The following is a 21,282-nucleotide window of genomic DNA, read 5'->3' on the forward strand; positions in this document are numbered from 1 at the left end:
CTATGGCATAAGTAGACACACCAAACATAGTGGTCAATCCTACAATCTATTGATGGGCACAGTTTTTAAAGTTTTAAATAGATACCACAAGGGGAGGGAAACTGAGCTGGGGCCACAGTGCAGGAGGAGGAGTTTAACCCTCCCCGCTGCTAAGGATCCAGCGAAAATCACACACACACCCCGCCACAAGTTGTCAGTTGCCCCAGAATGGAGCTTTCGCTGTTGTGACATTTGTCTCTGCCAGAGGGGCTGCGTGAGATTGGCTAATATGGATTTGTCTTTGGATTTCAGGGCAAGATGGCCCAGGATATGACTGAGAAAGAGCTCTTAAAGATGGAATTAGACCAGCTGAAAAAGGAAGTGAAGCTTGAAAGACAAATGGTAATGATTCCCAAATGCTCCGAGACAAAATACCAGTATTTACGCTGGCCGGCCAATTGGTGCCAGGCTGCACACACAATGTGCATTTAAAGCACATGACTTCCTCAAATAATTGTGGGAAATGCAGTTTAAAGGTGCTGGGAATTGTAACTCCGTGGGAGGGGGGCGGAACTACCATTCCCAGGGTTCTTTGGAGGATGTCATGTGTTTTAAAGATATGGTATATATACAACCCTATATACAGTTATTTTAAGTTAAAGGTAAAGGGACCCCTGACCATTAGGTCCAGTCGTGACCGACTCTGGGGTTGCGCGCTCATCTCGCATTATTGGCCGAGGGAGCTGGCATATAGCTTCCCGGTCATGTGGCCAGCATGACAAAGCTGCTTCTGGCGAACCAGAGCAGCACACGGAAATGCCGTTTACCTTCCCGCTGTAGCGGTTCTTATTTATCTACTTGCATTTTGATGTGCTTTCGAACTGCTAGGTTGGCAGGAGCTGGGACCAAGCAACGGGAGCTCACCCCGTCACAGGGATTCAAACCGCTGATCAGCAAGCCCTAGGCTCAGTGGTTTAACCCACAGCGCCACCTGGGTCACACAGCACAAATTGTCAGGTGGATAGAGGAGGTTGTTCAGTTCTGGCTATGATCAAATGAAGCAAGCATAAGCCACTGAGAAGTTCTCCTGCACAAGGCCCACTGAAATAAATGGAAGCTATGCGAGGATACAACAGTATTGCACAGTTCCCAAATATTTAATGTGTCTTGCGCAGCAGAATTTCTTGTTGAACGGTGCCCACTTTTTGTAGTAGTGCAAAGACTATGGGTTGTTTCAACCAGACAGCTACTTGAGTATTTCAAACATTCAAGTAGCAAGACACATGGGGTGGCATTCATTTAATTAACTCCTACTCAGAATAGGCCTATTGAAACTAACAAACCTAAGTTGGTTGTGCCCATTAACTAGAATGGGTCTCATCTGAGTAGGCCTTGCATTGAATACCACTCATGGAGATAACATCAGTGAGGATTTTGCTTCCAGATAGGGGGATTTGCCGAATACAGTATTTACACACACACACACACACACACACACACACACACACCAGAGTTTAGTACTTGGCTATACAAAAAACCCTGAAAAAGTTTGAAATTGAGATTTCCGACTTTCTCTAGTGGGAGGAGTCTGTTAGTCATTACTTTATTGTGTTGGCCCAAGACATTTTGCTGCCAAAAGTAGGAGGAGCAGAAAGAGGCTTCACCCTATTCCAAAAGTCAAGGTAAAGGTAAAGGGACCCCTGACCATGAGGTCCAGTCGTGACCAACTCTGGGGTTGCGGCGCTCATCTTGAGTTATTGGCCGAGGGAGCCGGCGTACAGCTTCCAGGTCATGTGGCCAGCATGACAAAGCCGCTTCTGGCGAACCAGAGCAGCACACGGAAACGCTGTTTACCTTCCCACCAGAGCTGTACCTATTTATCTACTTGCAGTTTGACGTGCACTTTGACGTCCCAGCAGGAGCTGGGACCGAGCAACGGGAGCTCACCCCGTTGCGGGGATTCAACCCGCCGACCTTCTGATCGGCAAGCCCTAGGCTCTGTGGTTTAACCCACAGTGCCACCCGCTGTGGCCAAACCAAACCGTGGTCACATTATTTTTGGCCTCTCAGGCAGAAAATCCCACAAGTGCCCCTCTCCCCTCTCCAGCAGTTAAAAAAAGCAAAAGGAAAATAGTAAATAACTAACCATTCACCATCTCACTCTGTCCAATGGTAGAGCCAGCCCCCACCAATTTGCATGCTTTCACAGGGCAGCTTTATTCAGAAATTGCTCCCATTGAGGGCAGGGGCGTACCCAGGATCAAAATTAGGGGGGGGCAAGGGGCGGGGGCAAGGGGTGGGAGGGGAGGGGCCACAGTGGGAATATGGGCGGGGCTACGTGGCCTGCGTCCTCCCAGCTCTTCTGAGGAGGCAGCCCCAGGCTCTTGTTCCCGGCGCGAAGCTCCAGAGGCGCGCGGGGAACGCAAGCCTGGGGCTGCCTCCTCCGCACCTCCCAGGTCTTCCGAGGAGGCGGCCCCAAGCTCCCGTTCCCGGCGCGAAGCTCCAGAGGTGCGCGGGGAACGCGAGCCTGTGGCTGCCTCCTCCACTTACACTCCCCGCTCCCGCTTAGCGCTCCTCCGCTTACGCTCCCCTCGCGCCTCTGGAGCTTTGCGCTGGGAGCCGGAGCCTGGGGCTGCCACGCTGCGCCCCTTAGCCTTTTGCTTCTGGGGGGGCAATTGCCCCCTCCTGCCCCCCTGCCCACGGCACTGGTCGCCCCTCTGGGCAGCTCGCCCCATCCCCCGGGTGCGCTGTTTCCCTCCGTCTCTTACGTTTACACCCCACCGCTTTTGCAGCTCGATAGTGGGAGGGGGAGAGGAGAAAGTGCGATGGGTTATGGAAAGGGGAAAGGGGGGAGGGCTGGTCTGTTTCTTTCTGGCTGGGGCCGCGCACCCCACTTTTTGCATTGAGATTTCTTTCTTTTTAGCTTGGGGGGGGGCGGGCAGCTGGCTTCTAGAGTAGGGCAGCTGCCCTAACTTGCCCCGTGGTGGGTACGCCCTTGATTGAGGGGTTGTAGTCAATGAAGTAGAATGATCCACTGGTGCAAAGACTTTGGGCTGCACGGTAGCACTTCCCCTCCCTCTCCTCCTCCCCATGTCCCCGTAAATCTGTTATGGGTTGTTGTTGTTTAGTCGTTTAGTCATGTCCGACTCTTCGTGACCCCATGGACCATAGCACGCCAGGCACTCGTTATGGGTAGGGCTGTCTTATGTCCAGGTTTTCCCGGACCTGTCTAGGAATCTTTCCAGGAGGGATCAGGTACCAAAAAGTTTTGGGCTAGTCCACAGAACCACAATGATGATGCCACTTCCCCCCCCCCCCCCTTCTCACACAGGTCTCCAAGACAGCAAAAGAACTCAAGGATTATATAGAATCCATGGCTGGAGAAGACCCTCTCTTAAAAGGTGTTCCAGAAGACAAAAACCCATTCAAGGAGAAGGGAGGCTGTATAATAAGCTGACCCCGGCCCCGCCGAAAGAAGATCATTGTTGTGTCCTTGTGCGAGAACCTGTCTAGCGTAACTGAGTGTAAATGATCTTCTGCCGGGAGGCGGGGCGGGGGTAGGACTCCTTTGCTGGAGTTTCACATAGAACAAAAGAATTGGAAAGTGGTCTCCTCCAAAAGAAAAAAGGAAGAAGACAATATCTATTTTAGGACCTCACATTCAGTTCCTTCCTTGGGTTGCTTCAAGAGGATGGGATATAAATTGAATAAATAAAATAAATTCCCATTTTGTAAATACATCACCAGTTTCCCAAAGAAGCCTGGTTTTAATTGCTGGTTTAGGTTTTTTTTTTAGTTCGATTGGCTTATTATTTTGTATGTGTTTGGTTGTTGTTTTTCACTAGCTTTCCAAGAGAAAAATGCTAGGCAAAGAAAAGTATTCTTTGTGTAGGAAGCTTCTTCTTAAGAAGTGAGTGTCTTTTACAGCTGGGGTGGGGGATCTGAAGCCCTTGGCCTAATTTCATGTAACTTGCAGAGATGGGATAGCAGAGAGAGAGAAATAAAATCCTGTGGTGCTTCGAACTCCACCCACTTCTGGCCATGACTCCACCCACCGTTGGCTACACCATCCCACTGACTTTTTTCTGTGGGTCAATTGCCCTTTGTCGGAAAAGAAAAGGGTTCTCCACACATTTGCAGATTTTATAACTCACATTTGTGACGTAAAGGGCTCTGTGCACACTGTACGTTTAAAGCACTTTTAAAGCCCAAAAAGAAAAGTTCCAGGAGTACCTTAATCCTTCCCCCTCCGACCACTTTTCTGTGTCAAGTCATACACACACCTCCCCTGGCTCCTTTTTTCTCTTCGTGAGTAAGCCTCCTGGATTCACAGTCCTTATAACATCTGCACTGTACGAGCCCGAACCAGCTTCAGGAGGGGGCAATTTGGAAAAGAAAAAAGCTCCAAGGTGTGTTTGCCTAATCCTTTCCCCTCCGGCCATTTTTCTCTTCCAAACCACCCCAAAGCAGTCCCCCCCCCCCCGTTCATGAGTTTTCAGAGCCTTCTAGCTATAGAGCTTTTATAACAGCTGTTGGAGCCTAATGCTGAAAAGTTTGCCAGCTTTTATTCTTACTTTCCTAACCTTGCTTCAGGTGGGATGTCTCATGTATGTATGTATGTATGTATGTATGTATGTATGTATGTATGTACACACACACACAGTATAAATATATGGATTGAGACAAATGAATATTAACACTGAGCACAATAACAACACAGCCCGCCTGTTGTCCATAATTTTCGTCAAAGATTAATAATTGCCATCACTTTTTCTAAAAGTAACGAGGCTTATTCTTTACACAGCATCACCACACATAATTGTCTTGTAAAATAACGGCAGCGTTAAAGTCAGATTTTGAATTGTCAGTTGTATTGTGGAGTGCAAAATACAATCACCTAATTGTTCTAATTAAAAATGCAGATCTTTGTGTGCAGCAATGGATGTGGCCTGCTTTGACTTTCTTGATTCGTTTATTTATTTCGAAGCTCAAATCAAGCATTTATTGGAGAAACATATCTAAGGCAGGAAAGGTGGAGGGCGGTGAGGGGAAATTCCAAGGGGAGAAATGTGGGTTCTTGTGGGGGGGGGGGAATTGTGACTGTCAAATACACTTATTTCACCTCAGAATGTGCATACACATTGTACATTTAAAGCATATTTCCCCCTCAAAGAAACTTGGGAACTGTTAAGGGTGCTGGGAATTGCACACACAATTGTGTAAGGGGCAAACTACAATTCCCAGGATTCTTTGCAGGGGGGAAATGTGGCTTAAACGTTCTTTTAAATGTATGGTGTGGAGAAAGAGAGAAAGAGAGAGAGAGAGAGGCTGTCCCCATTTAACTATCTAGGCCAGGCATCCCCAGACTGCGGCCCTCCAGATGTTTTGGCCTACAACTCCCATGATCCCTACCTAACAGGACCAGTGGTTGGGGAAGATGGAAATTGTAGTCCAAAACATCTGGAGGGCCGAACTCTGGGGATGCCTGATCTAGGCCCTAATCCAGGCATCCCGACTGCGGCCCTCCAGATGTTTTGGCCTACAACTCCCATGATCCCTAGCTAACAGGACCAGTGGTCGGGGAAGATGGAAATTGTAGTCCAAAACATCTGGAGGGCCGAAGTCTGGGGATGCCTGCCCTAATCCCCTGAATGCAATTTAGGCCTGTTCCCATTGCTGGTGATGCCCCCACATGAGTACCTCAGGCAATGCTTCCAGGTTGTTCTATTTTTGGATGGAATTCAAATACATCCCAACAACTTCATGTTGTGTTGGTTCAAGGAAAAAACGACACGGAAAGGAAGAATTCCTGGATCCCATGTTTGGGGCAAGTACTATTTGGTGAGAGACCCCCCCCCCAGATTTAAGGTCACAAAATATGCAGCGTGGTAAAGCAATGCATGGAAATATAGGCTGTTATACCTTTAAAATATGCCCTTCAAAGTTCCTCCCAAAGTTCTCTTCTCTGAGCACAGAAAATGACTGCATTGCATGTTTGGCAAGTTAAACATGGTTTACTTACAAATCCTCCAAAGGTCAGATTCATGTGCTTTTCCATACAGCATTCAGAAAAAGTTGCACAGGATGTTAAACTTGGCTTGATTACAATAGTGAAAATTCCTAATTTATTGGTACAGGCACGCAATAAAGGCTTGTTAAAGCCATGCGGTCTGAACTTGGAGCAACAAGCTCAGACCTGTTTACACATTGAGCTTCTCAGGTAGGCTGGGAGAGAATAGGCCTGATTACCTGGTTCAGGCTTCCTCAACCTCGGCCCTCCAGATGTTTTGAGAATACAATTCCCATCATCCCTGACCACTGGTCCTGCTAGCTAGGGATCATGGGAGTTGTAGGCCAAAAACATCTGGAGGGCTGAGTTTGGGGAGGCTTGATCTAGTTCCTCCCATGATACGTCTGGCAAGACAGCTTACTCTATGACAGGCTTCCTCAACCTCAGTCCTCCAGATGTTTTTAGCCTACAACTCCCATGATCCCCAGCTAGTAGGACCAGTGGTCAGGGATGATGGGAATTGTAGTCTCAAAAGATCTGGAGGGCCAAGGTTGAGGAAGCCTGCTCTATGATCTTAACCCCTTCATGCATTAAGAAAGACTTACACATGTTGGCTATATGAGGCTGGTTATCCCAAAGGTTGCACAATGACACTTGATTGGGAGGTTTTGTACAGCAAACTCACTTCCCCCCCAAATCAGACTTTTTCCAATAAGGAAAGTGATAAGGAAATGCAGCAGAAAGTGCAGTGCAACCCTTGTTTTTGACTTAATGGTCATCTAACCTCACAAACAAATCGGTTTGAATGCTCATTAAATAGCCAACACTGTCTAATCTCCCTGAAAACTAAATCAGGGTGAACACTCAATAAACAGGCCATCTGGAAGCACCCTGTCTCCACAGGCAGTGCAACATGCTGGCAATCTTTTGCCTGGGTCTCTAGATCAGTGGTATGATTTCCCATAAAATCTGAGCGTGTCCATCCATTGAGGAACTTTAATTAAAAAATATTTGAAGGGTCAGGTATGCGTTGCGAGGTGGAGGGCTCTTCTCCTTCTGTAAAACAGGTGACCTACTTAAGCCAAGCTATGTACTTTATAGCCTATTTCAGAATGACATAATCTCTTTTAAAGGGATTTGGGCTTCTAGGCCTTTCCTGTTTGCCTTTCGATTCTTCCCCGAAGATTTCCTGTAATGCAGGAAGCACCGAGGTCACGGTCCGAAATTGGGGGCCTTCACAATTTGATTCCTTCTCCATAACTTTGTGGGAGCTCCCAGCTGTCCTGGTGTGAAACTAGCAGGGAGGCCAACAGACACACCTTTCTTTGGCTGCCTAACCACAGACCTTCAGGTCAACCCAAGGGTCAAAAGAATCCATGATGCAGCTAGAACTAATTTGCTCTCAAAAACGCTCTCTTGCAAATGCTGATGTCCCACTTTTTAAAGATAATTTCCTGAATCCTCAAATGTTTTTGCTGAATTGTCTTCAAGAACAACTATGTGGGTGCCATGCAGTGTGTATGGCCTTGGCACTGAAATTTGTGGGTGCCTAGCCCCTTCATGGGGAGTGTTGTGGGTGCTTGGGCACCCAGGGAGTTGGCACCTATGCTGAAAGGGCTGGAGGAGAGACAAACAGGATTGGGGCGGGGGGCTTAGTATGTGAGCACCTCCAGCTTCTGCTCAGGTCTTATTTTGTAATAACTCTTTGTCTAGTAATGAGATTTCATTTGTAAAGCCTCTTTTCTTATCTGCCTTGAACACTTCATTTAGTTGGTGATACTGAACCCCCCGTTAAGTGATGCCTTATTTCCTCGTAGTCTTTTAATAATAGCTTACTGTCTTTTGCCTTTAGCAAATCTTTTTTTGTAGCCCAGTTTATTTCTATATTTTTCTTTTTTTTACCATTACAGTGGTGGCCAAACTTGGCCCTTCAGCAGTTTTGGGACTACAATTCCCATCATCCCTGACCACTGGTTCTGTTAGCTAGTGATGATGGGAGTTGTAGTCCAGAAGCAGCTGGAGGGCCAAGTTTGGCCACCTCTGCAAGTCTATCTTATTCTCTTATTCTCCTTCTGTGAACCTCTTAGCACAGAGAGGTGTGCCCCCATGTGGCCAGAGTCCATAATTAAAGGCCCTTCATTTGCAACCCCCCATGAAAAGCAAATAAATATCTTGCACATTTTGAGCAACTTGCTCTTTATTTAAGGAGTAAAACCTATCATCCAGCAACGTAGAAAAACAACCCATTTTCACCACTATTTTGCCACACGTCAGCTCCCTTAATGAATTACATAACGGTAAAGGTAAAGGGACCCCTGACCATTAGGTCCAGTCGCGGACGACTCTGGGGTTGCGGCACTCATCTTGCTTTACTGGCCGAGGGAGCCGGCGTACAGCTTCCAGGTCACGTGGCCAGCATGACTAAGCCGCTTCTGGTGAACCAGAGCAGCCACGGAAACACCGTTTACCTTCCCGCCGGAGCGGTCCCTATTTATCTACTTGCACTTCGACGTGCTTTCGAACTGCTAGGTTGACAGGAGCTGGGACCGAGCAACGGGAGCTCACCCTGTTGCGGGGATTCGAACCACCGACCTTCTGATTGGCAAGCCCTAGGCTCTGTGGTTTAACCCACAGCACCACCCACGTCCCCAATGAATTACATAGTTTAATATAAAACAAGACACCAGAAGAAGAACAGTGCTGGATCAGGCCAGTGGCTCGTCTGGTCAAGCATCCTGTTCTCACAGTGGCGAACAGGACGCTTGTGGGAAAACACCGAGCAGGATTTGAACCTGTGGTCTCATGGTATTCAAAAGCATAGAAGCTGTGGTGAACTCTCCACACAGCTACAATTCCCAGCACCCTTTAACAAACTACAGATCCCAAGATTAGCTTCAAATGTGTGCTGGATGTGTTTTTAAGTGTCTGGTGTGGATTTGCCCTTCCCTTCTGTTAACTTCATGGCACTGTGATAGTCACATGTAATCTTGTCCTCGGGATGGCTTTGCTTACTCAGGAGTAATAAACCTGAGAGAGAGAGAGAGAGAGAGAGAGAGAGAGAGAGAGAGAGAGAGAGAGAGAGAGAGAGAGAATCCTTAGTTGCATCAGCCACCAGCCACAGCAATAAAATAAAATGTACTGGAGATAGAGGTAAAAACTGAACTATAGAAAATACATTTGGGGGGGCTGATATCAACAGTCAAATTATAGATCTTATTCCAATTGCCCCCGCTAAAAACCTTGCAGTTTTTGCTGTCACCTTGATCTGCTAAAAGAAAGGACACAGTAGCTAGGTTGGCAGGAGCTGGGACTCAACAATCAATCAATCAATCAATCATTTATTGCATTAGCCGTATGGCCATAGCACAAGTACAGACAGGCAACTGTCGCACAACAATAAAACTACAACAAAAACAATTAGAACATTAAATATAAAATCCAGGTAAATGCAACTGGTTGGGTGAAGGCGAAAGGAATGTGTGTTCGGTAAAAATATAACGGGAATTTACATAGGACTAGGGCCTGGCTGGTTGGCCAGGAAAGTGGCCCTGAGTTTAAGGGCCTGTAAAATATAGATAGCTACATCAAGTGAAACCAAGGGGTTACCTACAGCATTCTTACACGGCGCTTTTTCCAACATACCACCGAACCTCCGACTCTGCCCATGCAATGAGGGAATGATAGAGGACTATATACACTTTTTCTTTTACTGTTCCCTATATGACCCTGTAAGATCCAGGCTTCTCCTTTCAATCCCAACGACCATCCTACGGGACATCGATCACTTGAAGTTTTTACTGGACACAGTAGCAATGGCTGAGCGACCCCAACCCCGCATGGACAATAATAGAGGAGTAATAACCTCATTCCTCAAATCTTTATAAAGAGTGCAAGCCAGAAGCACATGAGCTACTGACTTAGGACAGAATTGACCCACCAGTACAGCCTCAAGGCAGTATACAGTATTCAGTCTTGAGAAAGTGAAAGCACGCCTGTATGTTGGAATTGTTAAATTTTGCAAACAGGGTGCCCTAGTGTCAAAATGACTAGATGGCAGGTAATCATACCGTGGACGAAATGAATAAATCTTATGTTTCTTCATTCTTTCAACCACTAATCTAATCAGACTAGTTCTGCACTTTTGCTGCTACAGGGACCGAACTCCCAACAATTCGTACCCTCTCCCCTCTCGCAACGCTTTCCAACAACTGGCATTCGGACCTCCCTGTAGTCAGTAGCCATTGGCACAGTCTTATATGCACGGATTCTGCCCAGGGGTGAGCCTTGCCCCCAAGCTATTGAAATCTCTCTTTTGCAGCACGGACGCACGCTAAATTATGAAATGATGCCCCCGGGAGGTTGCATAATAAAGAGGGCGGACGAGGGCGCAGGTCTCTATCCAGTGATCGAATTGCAAAAGCATTGCCCACCTGCAAAAGCGCAGCGCAAAAATATTAGCAGACGCTGCACGGAGTAAGCGAGCGCTTGCTCGACGTGCATAGCATTGGCCATCTCCAGCCAAGATGCTGCAAACCTCGCTTGCCTTTCTTGGCAGCTAAGGGACCCTCGGAGCCGGGCGCTCCATTAAAGCGTCTCCAATGAAAAGCAGCGCCGGATCCGCTTCGCCTCCTCTCCTTCCAGTTCTCCACTTTCTCTGGAGAGCCGCGCGCATGCGCAGTACTAACCAATGCCTCTTGCAAGCACAAAATACAGCCCCCTTTCTCTCCCCCACCCTCCTGGTTTGACGGAGCAACTCCTGGTCGTAAGAGGTCCCTAAATTTACTTAGGGCAAAAATGTCCCCCACGAGGTCCCACCGAGATTTGAACTCGGATCGCTGGATTCAAAGTCCAGAGTGCTAACCATTACACCATGGGACCTGCTGGCTCCTTAGTGGAGCAGGAGGCTTCCTCAGTTACAGCTGCCACCACCGCTGCTGCTCCCCCTCTGCTGCCCTGCAAATGGTACGAGCGGATTAGGCTGGCGGGGGGGGAGGGGGGAAGAGAGAGGAGGAAAACAAAACAAAACAAAACATACGGCGAGGTAGGTGGGTGGGTGGGAAAGTAAACATGAGCATGAGCTAAGCAGGAAATGGCTTATTTATTTATTTATTTTCCTTATGCAACGTTAGACTTGTAGAGCTTCGTTTTCACGGCATGGTCTTTGCACCGTGGCGCTACCGTAGTCCCGGCTGCAGCGTTGCACGCCCAGGGTGGGTGCAAGAGGACGTCTGGAGCCTTGCTGCAGCGCCAGCCAGCCAGGCCTGATGGTGACGCCGGAGAAGCACCTGCCTAAGATATTTGAGTGCTTGGGGGGGGGGACACACGGGTGTCAAGGGTGTCACGCGGGTGCTGCTGCTTCATTCCGTATACTGTACTAATGGCAAGCGCGGGTTGCAGATCGTGCCCTGATAGGAACAGGAAACGGCCACCCCGAGCGAAATCTCCATGCGTAACTAGGAATAAGCATCGTTTTAGGCACGGGGATCAGCTGCTGCGTAAGAACGCACCGGATCAGGCTGTTTCGCAAGGAAGAAGCAAGGAAGCAAGGAAGAAGCCGGTGCGCTTTGGAAGATATTCATTCTCTCTCTCTCTCTCTCTCTCTCTCTCTCTCTCTCTCTCTCTCTCTCTCTCTCTCTCTCTCTCTCTCTCTCTCTCTCTCTCTCTCTCTCTCTCTCTCTCTCTCTCTCTCTCTCCTGGCTGGTAGTGAGAAGGAGGGCAATAGCCAGAGAGTCGAGTATCATACTTGATTACTGCTAGAATCCAAGGCATCGGGTATGAGAGAAGCAGACTGGACTATTTAAAACGTGGATCCAACACTTTGCTGTGCTGCAGCACCACAAAAACATGGATCCGAGGCATGCATCCTCATGAATTCATATGATTTTTATATTGAAACAAGATAAAACCACCATGATACTCTAGACCACTTCTTAGTCTGTTGTTGTTGTTGTTTAGTCTGTCTGACTCTTCGTGACCCCATGGACCAGAGCACGCCAGGCATCCCTGTCTTCCACTGCCTCCCGGAGTTTCGTCAAACTCATGTTGGTCGCTTCTATAACACTGTCCAACCATCTCGTCCTCTGTCATCCCCTTCTCCTTGTGCCCTCAATCTTTCCCAACATCAGGGTCTTTTCCAGGGAGTCTTCTCTTCTCATGAGGTGGGCGGCCAAAGTATTGGAGCCTCAGCTTCAGGATCTGTCCTTCCAGTGAGCACTCAGGGCTGATTTCCTTAAGAACGGATAGGTTTGATCTTCCTGCAGTCCATGGGACTCTCAAGAGTCTCCTCCAGCACCACAATTCAAAAGCATAAATTCTTCGGGGCTCATCTTCCAGCGTCATAACTTTTATATGCCTGTTGTCTTTGTCCATGGAGTTTTCTTGACAGGCAATTACTCAAAACCTTCTGTTTCCACCGCCAAACGTATCAGGGGAGGATTTGCAACAGTTTGGCACCATTTTTGAGTGAATTGGATAACTTCAGATTTTTGGTGAAATTCTGACCAGGTGAAATTCTGGTCAGGGATTTTTTTGCAAAAAAAATTTTCCCGCAGGTTAAGTTGTCGAATCCTGATGTTCTGGGCAATGATTAAAAACCTTCTGTTTCGATTGCCAAATGTATCAGGGGAGGATTTGCAACAGTTTGGCACCATTTTTGAGTGAGTTGGATAACTTCAGATTTTTGGTGAAATTCTGACCAAATTCAGGGTGGCTTTTTTAAAATAAAAAAATGTTTTTCCGCAGATTTAGTTGTCGATGCCCGATGTTCTGGGCAATGAGTAAAATCTTCTGTTTCCAACACCAAACGTTTGAGGGGAGGATTTGCAACAGTCTGGCATCATTTTTGAGTGAATTGCATAACTTCAGATTTGTGGTGAAATTCTGACCCGCTTTTCTTTCACACCTCAGACACTGGGTACAGGCTAATACTGTACCCCAAAACCAATGCTAAGGCAATAATAAGGCAACCCTTCTTAAAACAAATAGTTCTGGGAAGATAAATAAGAAAATATGAAAGGGAAAACCAGTGAAATTTACAAAATATTAGTAGAATCAGAGGATCAACTAGATCAGCTAAAATAATTGTGGAGAAAGGAGTTAACAGTTCCAATAAATAGTCAAAGCTGGGGGAAAATAGGGGAGAAATGCACTGTGAAAATGATGTCTATAAAGATAAAAGAAAATGATTAAGACTAAATCAAATAGACCAAAAACACTCGGTGTTATATTGGAGGGGACATCAGGAAACCGGGACTTATGTGGTGGGGTTGTAAAACTTTTGAAAAAAGGTGTTTAATGAGCTAAGAGAAATAACAGGGTTAAAGCTGAATGAAAGTCCAGAAATAGCACTGATATCATTGTATGATGAGGTTAAATGTACGCAAGCTGTGAAGGACTTACCAATCATAAACTTGCTGACAGCGGCAAGAATGATCATAGCTAGGAAATGGGAAAAGCAAGGTGGATTTCAAATAGAAGAGTGGTATAAAGAAGTGTGGGATATAGCGATTAATGATAAATTAACGTGTAATATCAAAGTAAGACAGGGAATATGAAAGAGAAATGACAGAGAAAATATGGAAGATATTTGTAGAATTTGTACAGTGGTACCTTGGGTTACAAACGCTTCGGGTTACAAACGCTTCGGGTTACAAACTCTGCTAACCCGGAAGTAGTACCTCGGGTTGAGAACTTTGCCCCAGGATGAGAACGGAAATCGCGCACTGGCGGCAGTGGGAGGCCCCATTAGCGAAAGCACGCATCAGGTTAAGAATGGTTTCAGGTTAAGAACAGACCTCCGGAATGAATTAAGTTCGTAACCTGAGGTACCACCTGAGGGGTCAAACCATCTCAAGAAGTGTCAATTTTTTGGAAAGTTCAATGATTATTATAAATAATAGTCTCAGGGTCGGGGTGCACAATTTTTAATGTATTATTCTTACTTTGTTTAAAAAATAAATAAAAACACCACCAAATAGTGCTGCTGGATCCGTGTGCTGCTGCCCTCTACTGGTTATAGCTGGAACCTCTCAAAAAGACGGGAGAGGACAGTAAGCAACAAACAGAAAGTGATGGGGGGGGGGAATTAAAATGTTTGCACCTCAAGCCACACAGGGAATGTCTGTGCCTAACAGGGGGTTGTTAAGGAAAGCCAGATGCCCCCTTTCTCCATATTCTAAAAGATACATTAAATGAGAGACTGCATATTTGCTTAAACCAAGATGGGCGTACCCAGCATGGGGCAGGCGGGGCAGCTCCCCCACCCCAGAAGCAGGGCAGCTGGAGAGGACAGGCAGGGACACTGCCTGCTGTGCTCCATCTCAGCCTGCTTGGCTGAAGCGAAATGGCAGCAGCGAAGCTGCCTCTGTTGAAAAAAAACCTGGACCTGGACCTGCGCTAACTTCAGCCCACACTCCTTCAAGTCACAGCGAGCACAGCACAGAAAGTGCTGCCCCACAATGCTCTGCGGCATGTGCTCGCTGTGACTTGAAAGAGTGTGGGCTGAAGTTAGCCCAGGACCAGGTCCAGGTTTCCTTCAACGGAGGCAGCTTTGCTGCTGCTTCCTCGTTTTAGCCACTGCTACCATTAAAGGAGCGGGAGAGGCAGAGTGCAAGCGCGGGGGGCTCTGTGTGCTGCCTTGCAAACGGCCCCTTTTCCTCTGGGGGGCGTGGACGTTGACCATGCCTCCTGGGGGATCCTGGCCACGTCATTGCCAGCTAGCCAATTGGGTGACTGGGGGGCGTGGCTGGTGTGCCCCCCCTAGCTTTGATCCTGGGTACGCCCATGTAAACCAATGTACCATGGCTCAGAGCACAGCCACATCCAGGGGCATCTTGCCCATACAGGCAAGCGGGGCGCCAGGTTCTGGAGGGTGCCAGGGAAGAGGCGGAGGCTGGGCATGGCACTTCCCGACATCAGCTTGCCGCCCTCGCCCGCCTCGCTGAAGCAGGGCCGTACCCAGAGCCTCTGCCTCTTCCCCGCCAGAGGAGCCACCCTCCAGCCGCTGCCCGCCTCCTCCAGCCCTGCAAAGCTGCCGGCAGCACTGTAAAAAAGTTGGCAACTCTAGGAAATGGGGGGGGGCACCGCTGGAGGGATCCTTGCACCACAGTGCCAGATATACTTAAGATGGCCCTGGCCAAATCACACACCATAGTTTAGAGAAGCTGCACTGGGCTTCTTGGTTCGGTCTTGGAAGCCGAATGATTCGGAACCCGAACCCCCAAAACGCGGAAGTGAATGCTTTCATTTTCGAACGCGCCTCAGAGGTTGAAGGGCTTCCGAGGCGCGTTTCTCCATTTTCTCAATGGAATTTGGTGGCCACCCATTGCGCCTCAGTTGTCGAACTTTTTGGAAGTCGAACGGTCTTCTGGAACGAATTACGTTTGACAACTGAGGTTCCACTGTAACAAAATCCAGGCAGATTTGAGCGACACTGATTCACCCTGTACACTCTTTTTCATAGGGACACAATTCAATGTACAAAAATTAAAATTCGTGCCTGTCCTATTCCAGTTTAAAAAGAATGTCTGTATAGTGCTGGAACACGCTCCGAAGAAACAGAAATAAATGATTCAGGACCCTAAGTGTGTTTTATATAATCAACTTTTTATTTCTGTTCTTTGTATATCGCATTTTTGTTTTGTTGCTATGGTCGATGGCTGACGCAAATAAAGATTCATTCATTCATTCATTCATTCAACAGAAATAAATGTGTGTGAGAAAGAGAGTTGTGGCCCACAACGGAGTCAAGAGGCCTCTGCAAGTAGAGTGTTGATTTTATAAGTAAACCCAAGATAAGTACTGCTTTTAGTCCTCAAGTGGTACGATGAATACCTCTTACGACAGTTTGTTTTCTTGACATATTATAATGCTGTATTGAAACTTTTAGCACCACCACAGAAAGCCCCGAGTCTTACATTTTAACACTGGAGAATTGTTCTCTGGTAGGTGGTGGCAGATCTAGGGACAGCTACCGTAATCGCAATTTCACAAGAAAATTACTTCACCAGATCTTACACCAGGGTTAGAGAAGAGTTAAGCTGAGGGTGATGCGAAGTTTGCTTCTCAAAATAAGAAATAATATCTTATTTTAACATGCCTATGTAAGGTATTAGTAATGACCTGACCCTGTTTCTGCCATTCATCAAATCCTGCATTAACAAAATGCAAGATCAGCCGTCCTGCTGCTAACCTGCCAAAATAACCGTACTTTAATGTGAATGAAGCTATTAAAAATGTTCATCGTTCGTTATATCTAGCACTACTTCTGTAACCACATCTTTTCTGATTTTTATTTATTTATTTATAGCTTTGGAAGCAAAATCCTGTAATCAGATAGCTGGTTTCCTTACATTACCATAAACAAAACTGTGAATAGTTTTCTAAGTATTATAACTCTTAATGTGGAATTTGTGGAAATAGTTATAAATTATAAGTATTTCAACAATCAACACATGAAGAGGGGTGTTAAGTAAATCTTTTGCTTTGATTTCTCAAGCTACGGTTATGAAACAGGCATGCTTGCAGTTGAACGGCACAGAGCCGAGGTCTGCTGAAGACCTAAGGATCAAAATTCATGTGACGCATTTCATAGAATCAGAGCCACATAGAATTGTAGAGTTGGAAGGGACCCCAAGGGTCATCTAGTCCAACCCCCTGCATTACAGGAATCTCGGCTAATGCATTTGGGTCGCCATACCAAAAAGGTCGGGAAGCACTCCTCTAGCCCATAATAATAAGAGGTCCAAAATTAACCCTATAATGTTTTAATTAAGAGAGAGGTTGTTTATTTTTTATTTAAAAAAATGTTTGAGAAACTGCAGTCATCTCTCTGAAAGTCACAGTTCTCTGTTGCATGACTAGTTATATTTTAAGTTGGGTTGGGTTAGGTTGCACACAATAGAAGCCTTCGCAGGATCAAAGGCAGCCCACTCTCTTTTGTAACACCATTTGTTTTCTCTATGAACACATTTTGAAGGCTGAGATATCGGCTTCAACATCAGATTACCGCATGAACAAAGAACCAGGAATGGAGACAAAATAGCCCAGCAATGCACGATGCATGATGTCATAGTGATGAAATAAGTGTCGGAGCAATCTTAACTCTGGCCAGGCAGCATGGCAGAACACCATAACTCAGTGATGGGCAACCTTTTGAGCTTGGTGTGTCAAAATTCGCCAGAAAACCGAGCATAACTCGGGTGGTGTGTCACTCCGAGAAAAAAACCATAATTTCACAATATTTATAGTTTAAATAACAAAAATGTATAATTGTAATATATAACTGTATTTAATAAACAAAAAACTAATTATTTAACCTAACCTAACCTAACAAAAAAAAACTTATTTATCACAAAGTGCCCAGAGTTGTTGAGCTCTTTTGGGGGAGCTGCTGACCAAAGTTTTGGAGGTTTTTTTGGGGGGGTGCACAAGTTGCTTTGCTTTTTGGGTGGGTGCCCCAAAGCTGCTGTGCTTTTGGGGGGGGGGAAGAGAACAGAAATAAATGACGAATAATACCTTCGCTGGAACGAACACGTAGCACTGACATAGTCTGCCAAAGCACCAAAATAACCAGCACAGAATGAGTTAAAAAATGAATGCTGTTACACCCAATCATAGTCTGCCAAAGCGCCAGAAAAAACAGCACAGAAAGGGTTAAAAACCAATCTCTGGCTACCAGCAACAACAAAAAAAGGATCTGGGTTTTTACAGCGGAGACAAGCTGTAGCGTGAGGAGGAGCGGGAGAACAAATGGGAGGGGGAAACAACAACAACAGTGCGAATGGGCCGTGGGGCGCGTGCCAGCAGTGAGGGCTCTGCGTGTCACATCTGACACGCGTGTCATAGGTTCGCCATCACTGCCATAACTACTACTGCATTGACTGCCCCCCTGCTCATGCAGGCTGGGACAGAAGGCGAGGGATGGGCGGGCAAACCCTTGGCTTGCACTATATTAGCCTGGAAGAGTCAGGTCAAGTGCTGTCAAGTGACAGCAAAGGGGCTCTGCAGATCCTGGGCCAGTTTAGCCACTTTCCACAATACCCGGAGTTAATGCCAGGGGAAATCCTGCCATCCGTGCTTCCGCCTGCCCTTTCAGCGGGTGGAACGGGATTCGGGTGACGCAGTGGTGCCACATTGCAATGTGTTGGCTCTCTTGACTTGCTGTCGTTGGAACTGGTGAATCAGCTCTCAGCCAATGAATAGTTTTAAACCAGAAATGTGTACACAGCCTAGATTAATAGGGGGTTGTTGGCAACCATCTGCCTCGAAAAACAATGGAGTTTCATATCCGGGAGTGAAGTGAAACTGAAGTGACCTCTCCGGGCAGTGTTTATAGAGGTCATCGGCTGCCTCGCTGATGTGGTCCAAAGGAAAGCAGAGCAATATGTTTGGCACCAACTTGGCTGCAGGAGTTGCTGGAAGGAAGCACCACCCAACCATCTTAAGGACTCCAGTAAGGCAGCAGATTTTTTCCTTGGGGTTTACTCCTGAACCATTTCTCATTAATGAATATAGCCACAAGGATCAATGGTCTCGTTAGATAGTAAAATCCATGTTAAATCATTGTTTATGGGGTTGTTTTTAAAAGTCTAGAACAGATTAATCCATTTTACATTACTTTCTATGGAAAAGCGTGCCTTGGTTTTGGAATGTTTTGGTTTGATGAGGCCCTAAACTACTGAAGGTAATGGAGCCCTTTATATGTCCAGCTGTCCTTTGTCAACAGCAAATTGTCACTGTTTTTTGTGTTGAATATATGCTATATGGTAATTTACGGACCTAATAGGTATCTCAAGCCATTTGCACATAACAAAATATGTATTTTATCAAAGTAATTGTTGAACTGAAATACAATTAAGAAGAAGTATATTAATAGTGAAATACAATGTTTTAGGGGTTGTTTTTAAAAATCTGGAAAAGATTAACCCGTTTTGCATTACTTCCTATGGGTGAGAGCGCCTTGGTTTTGGAACGCTTTGGTTTTGGAACGGACCTCCGGAACGGATTAAGTTTGAGAACCAAGGTACCACAAGGTATATGGCAACCAACTCAGGCGACTTTTTTTGGGGGGGTAACATCTTTATTGAAAGTTCAAAAAGTACGTAACTATATGTACACCAAATATGGTGAGATGCAAACAAAAAAGAGAGAGAAAGAGAACCCGTGCAGAAGGGAAAACAAAGGGATCAAAAACTGTATATTTTACAAGGTTGTTATTGTACCTCACCAGATTTTAACCTATTACAGTGATGCCTCGCAAGACAAATTTAATTCGTTCCGCGAGTCAATTCGTTTTGCTAAAAATTCATCTTGCGAATCGCAGTTTCCCATAGGAATGCATTGAAATTTCTTTTTTGGCCCATAGGAACGCATTAATTAAATTTCAATGCATTCCTATGGGAAACCGCGATTCGCAAGATGAATTTTTCACAAAACGAATTCATCTTGCGAGTCACCATCAGATCGCAAGATCCATTTCTCTTTACTTAACCTGAAGCGTACTTAACCTGAAGCAAACTTTCCCATTGAAAGTAATGGAAAGTGGATTAATCTGTTCCAGACGGGTCCGCAGAGTACTCAACCTGAAGCGTACTTAACCCGAGTGTGAGGGACAAGAGATACCGGCAGGTCCCTCCCATTCTGCACACCAGCTCATCGCCCAGTGCCAGTAGTAGCGGGGAGGGGGATAGCTCAAACGGTGACGCAGGAAGTGGGGTCCGAGGCTCAGGCAAGGTAGCGGAACCCATGCCCAGCGGGAGAAGGGAAGTGGGAAGCAAGGGGGGAAGACCCATCCCACCTACCCCAGAATTGCGCCGGAAACGGCGGGGGCGGAGATTCAGTGTCCCGAGACTATTTTGCTGGAGAAAAACGCATGAACATCCACTCGGAGGTTCTGACTCCTAACTGACATCATGTACATAGCACTGCTCTGCACTGTAAATACTCAGCACCAATAAAATCATGAAAAGGCAACGAGTGGAAGAGTCGTTGCTCTAGAGTAGCCGCTAACCACCCTGTGACAGCAACCTCCGAGTCTTTCTGGCTACTTTGGAGTTGCCGCGATGAGTGAGCAGGAGACGGCACACTGGCGGCAGGAGGTGGAGAAGCTGAAGCAGGAGATGCAGAGCTTGACCGCTCAAGCCCAGCAACAGTTGGCCGTTGCCACGGAGGAATCGCGCCGAGCGCAGGAGGAGATGCAGAAAGCAGTGGAGCAGGTGAGAGCAAAGGATGCACTTGAGAAGCAGCTAAGGGCCATGGTGGTGGATCTGCAAAACAAACTGGATGCGGAGAAGGCAGCGAGAGGTGGGGGGGCTCCGCAGCCACAAGTATTACCAGTGCGGAGGGGACAAGCCCTAGTAACCAAGTTTAACGGAGACCCCAAGGAGTATCTAAGATTTGAAACTGAGATTACTTATGCGCTGTGATAAGAAGATCATTATTTGAAGTATGGGAAAGGAATAAAATGCTGTTAGAGACTAAGACTCCATGGTGGATCTCACCAGTGGACGTATTTACTGTGAAAAAGGTGAATATGGAAGGAGAGAGATTAACATATGAAAATTTTTTAAGGAAATCAGAACAAGGATGGAAATTGAAAACATATGAAGAAATTAAGGACTCTTTGACCAGTTGGTTGCAATACCATCAAATAAATGATATATTTTCTAAAGACAAAAAGTCCAAATATATTTTGAGGACAAAAAGTCCAAATTCCATATAGAACTGCTAGAAGGCAAAACAAAATTATTGTCTAGAATGTATGATTTGTTGTTAGAATGGAATACAAAAGATGAACTGACAAAAGAGGTGATGATTAAATGGGCAAAAGATTTTGGGCATAATATAGATTATGATTGTTGGTTGAAGCTGTGGAATCATACGTTAAAATTCACTGCATGTACTGCATTGAAAGAGAATTTTTGGAAGATGATATATAGATGGTATCTAACTCCAGTGAAATTATCTAGAATGTATAGAATGAATAATAAAATATGCTGGAAATGTAAAGAGAGGGAAGGAGACTTTTATCACATGTGGTGGAAGTGTGATAAGGTTAAAGAATTTTGGGAAATGATATATAATGAACTGAAGAAAATCTTTAAATATACTTTTCCCAAAAAGCCTGAATCATTTTTGTTAGGAATGTTAGGACAAGAAATCAAAAGAGAGGATAATGTATTATTTTTATATGCAACAACAGCGGCCAGGACTTTATTAGCCCAAAAATGGAAGACACAGGACTTACCGACAATAGGAGAATGGCAGACAAAAATGATGGACTATGCTGAATTAGC

The 21,282-nt window shown here is 46.0% G+C and overlaps 1 protein-coding gene and 1 non-coding gene across 2 annotated transcripts; one reads left to right on the forward strand and one right to left on the reverse strand.

Annotated features, from left to right (window-relative positions):
• The first annotated feature begins 291 nt into the window (after positions 1–291).
• On the forward strand, positions 292–4,916 carry GNGT2 (G protein subunit gamma transducin 2). Its single transcript, XM_035136236.3, has 2 exons — positions 292–381; positions 3,311–4,916. Exons 1-2 carry the CDS (start codon positions 298–300, stop codon positions 3,434–3,436), a joined length of 210 nt encoding a protein of 69 aa, XP_034992127.1. The 5' UTR covers positions 292–297; the 3' UTR covers positions 3,437–4,916.
• Positions 4,917–10,795: 5,879 nt separating this feature from the next.
• Positions 10,796–10,867, reverse strand: TRNAQ-UUG (transfer RNA glutamine (anticodon UUG)). Its single transcript has one exon. It is a non-coding gene; the product is annotated as a tRNA-Gln (tRNA).
• Positions 10,868–21,282: the final 10,415 nt, after the last annotated feature.

The sequence above is a fragment of the Zootoca vivipara genome, chromosome 12 (genome assembly GCF_965207765.1).
Source record: "Zootoca vivipara chromosome 12, rZooViv2.hap1.1, whole genome shotgun sequence".
NCBI lineage: Eukaryota > Metazoa > Chordata > Lepidosauria > Squamata > Lacertidae > Zootoca > Zootoca vivipara.

Coding starts and splice junctions, on each gene's coding strand:
- GNGT2 (XM_035136236.3), top strand. CDS start 298: ATGGCCCAGGATATGACTGAGAAAGAGCTCTTAAAGATGGAATTAGAC. Junction 382..3,310: donor TGAAGCTTGAAAGACAAATG/GTAATGATTCCC, acceptor CTTCTCACACAG/GTCTCCAAGACAGCAAAAGA.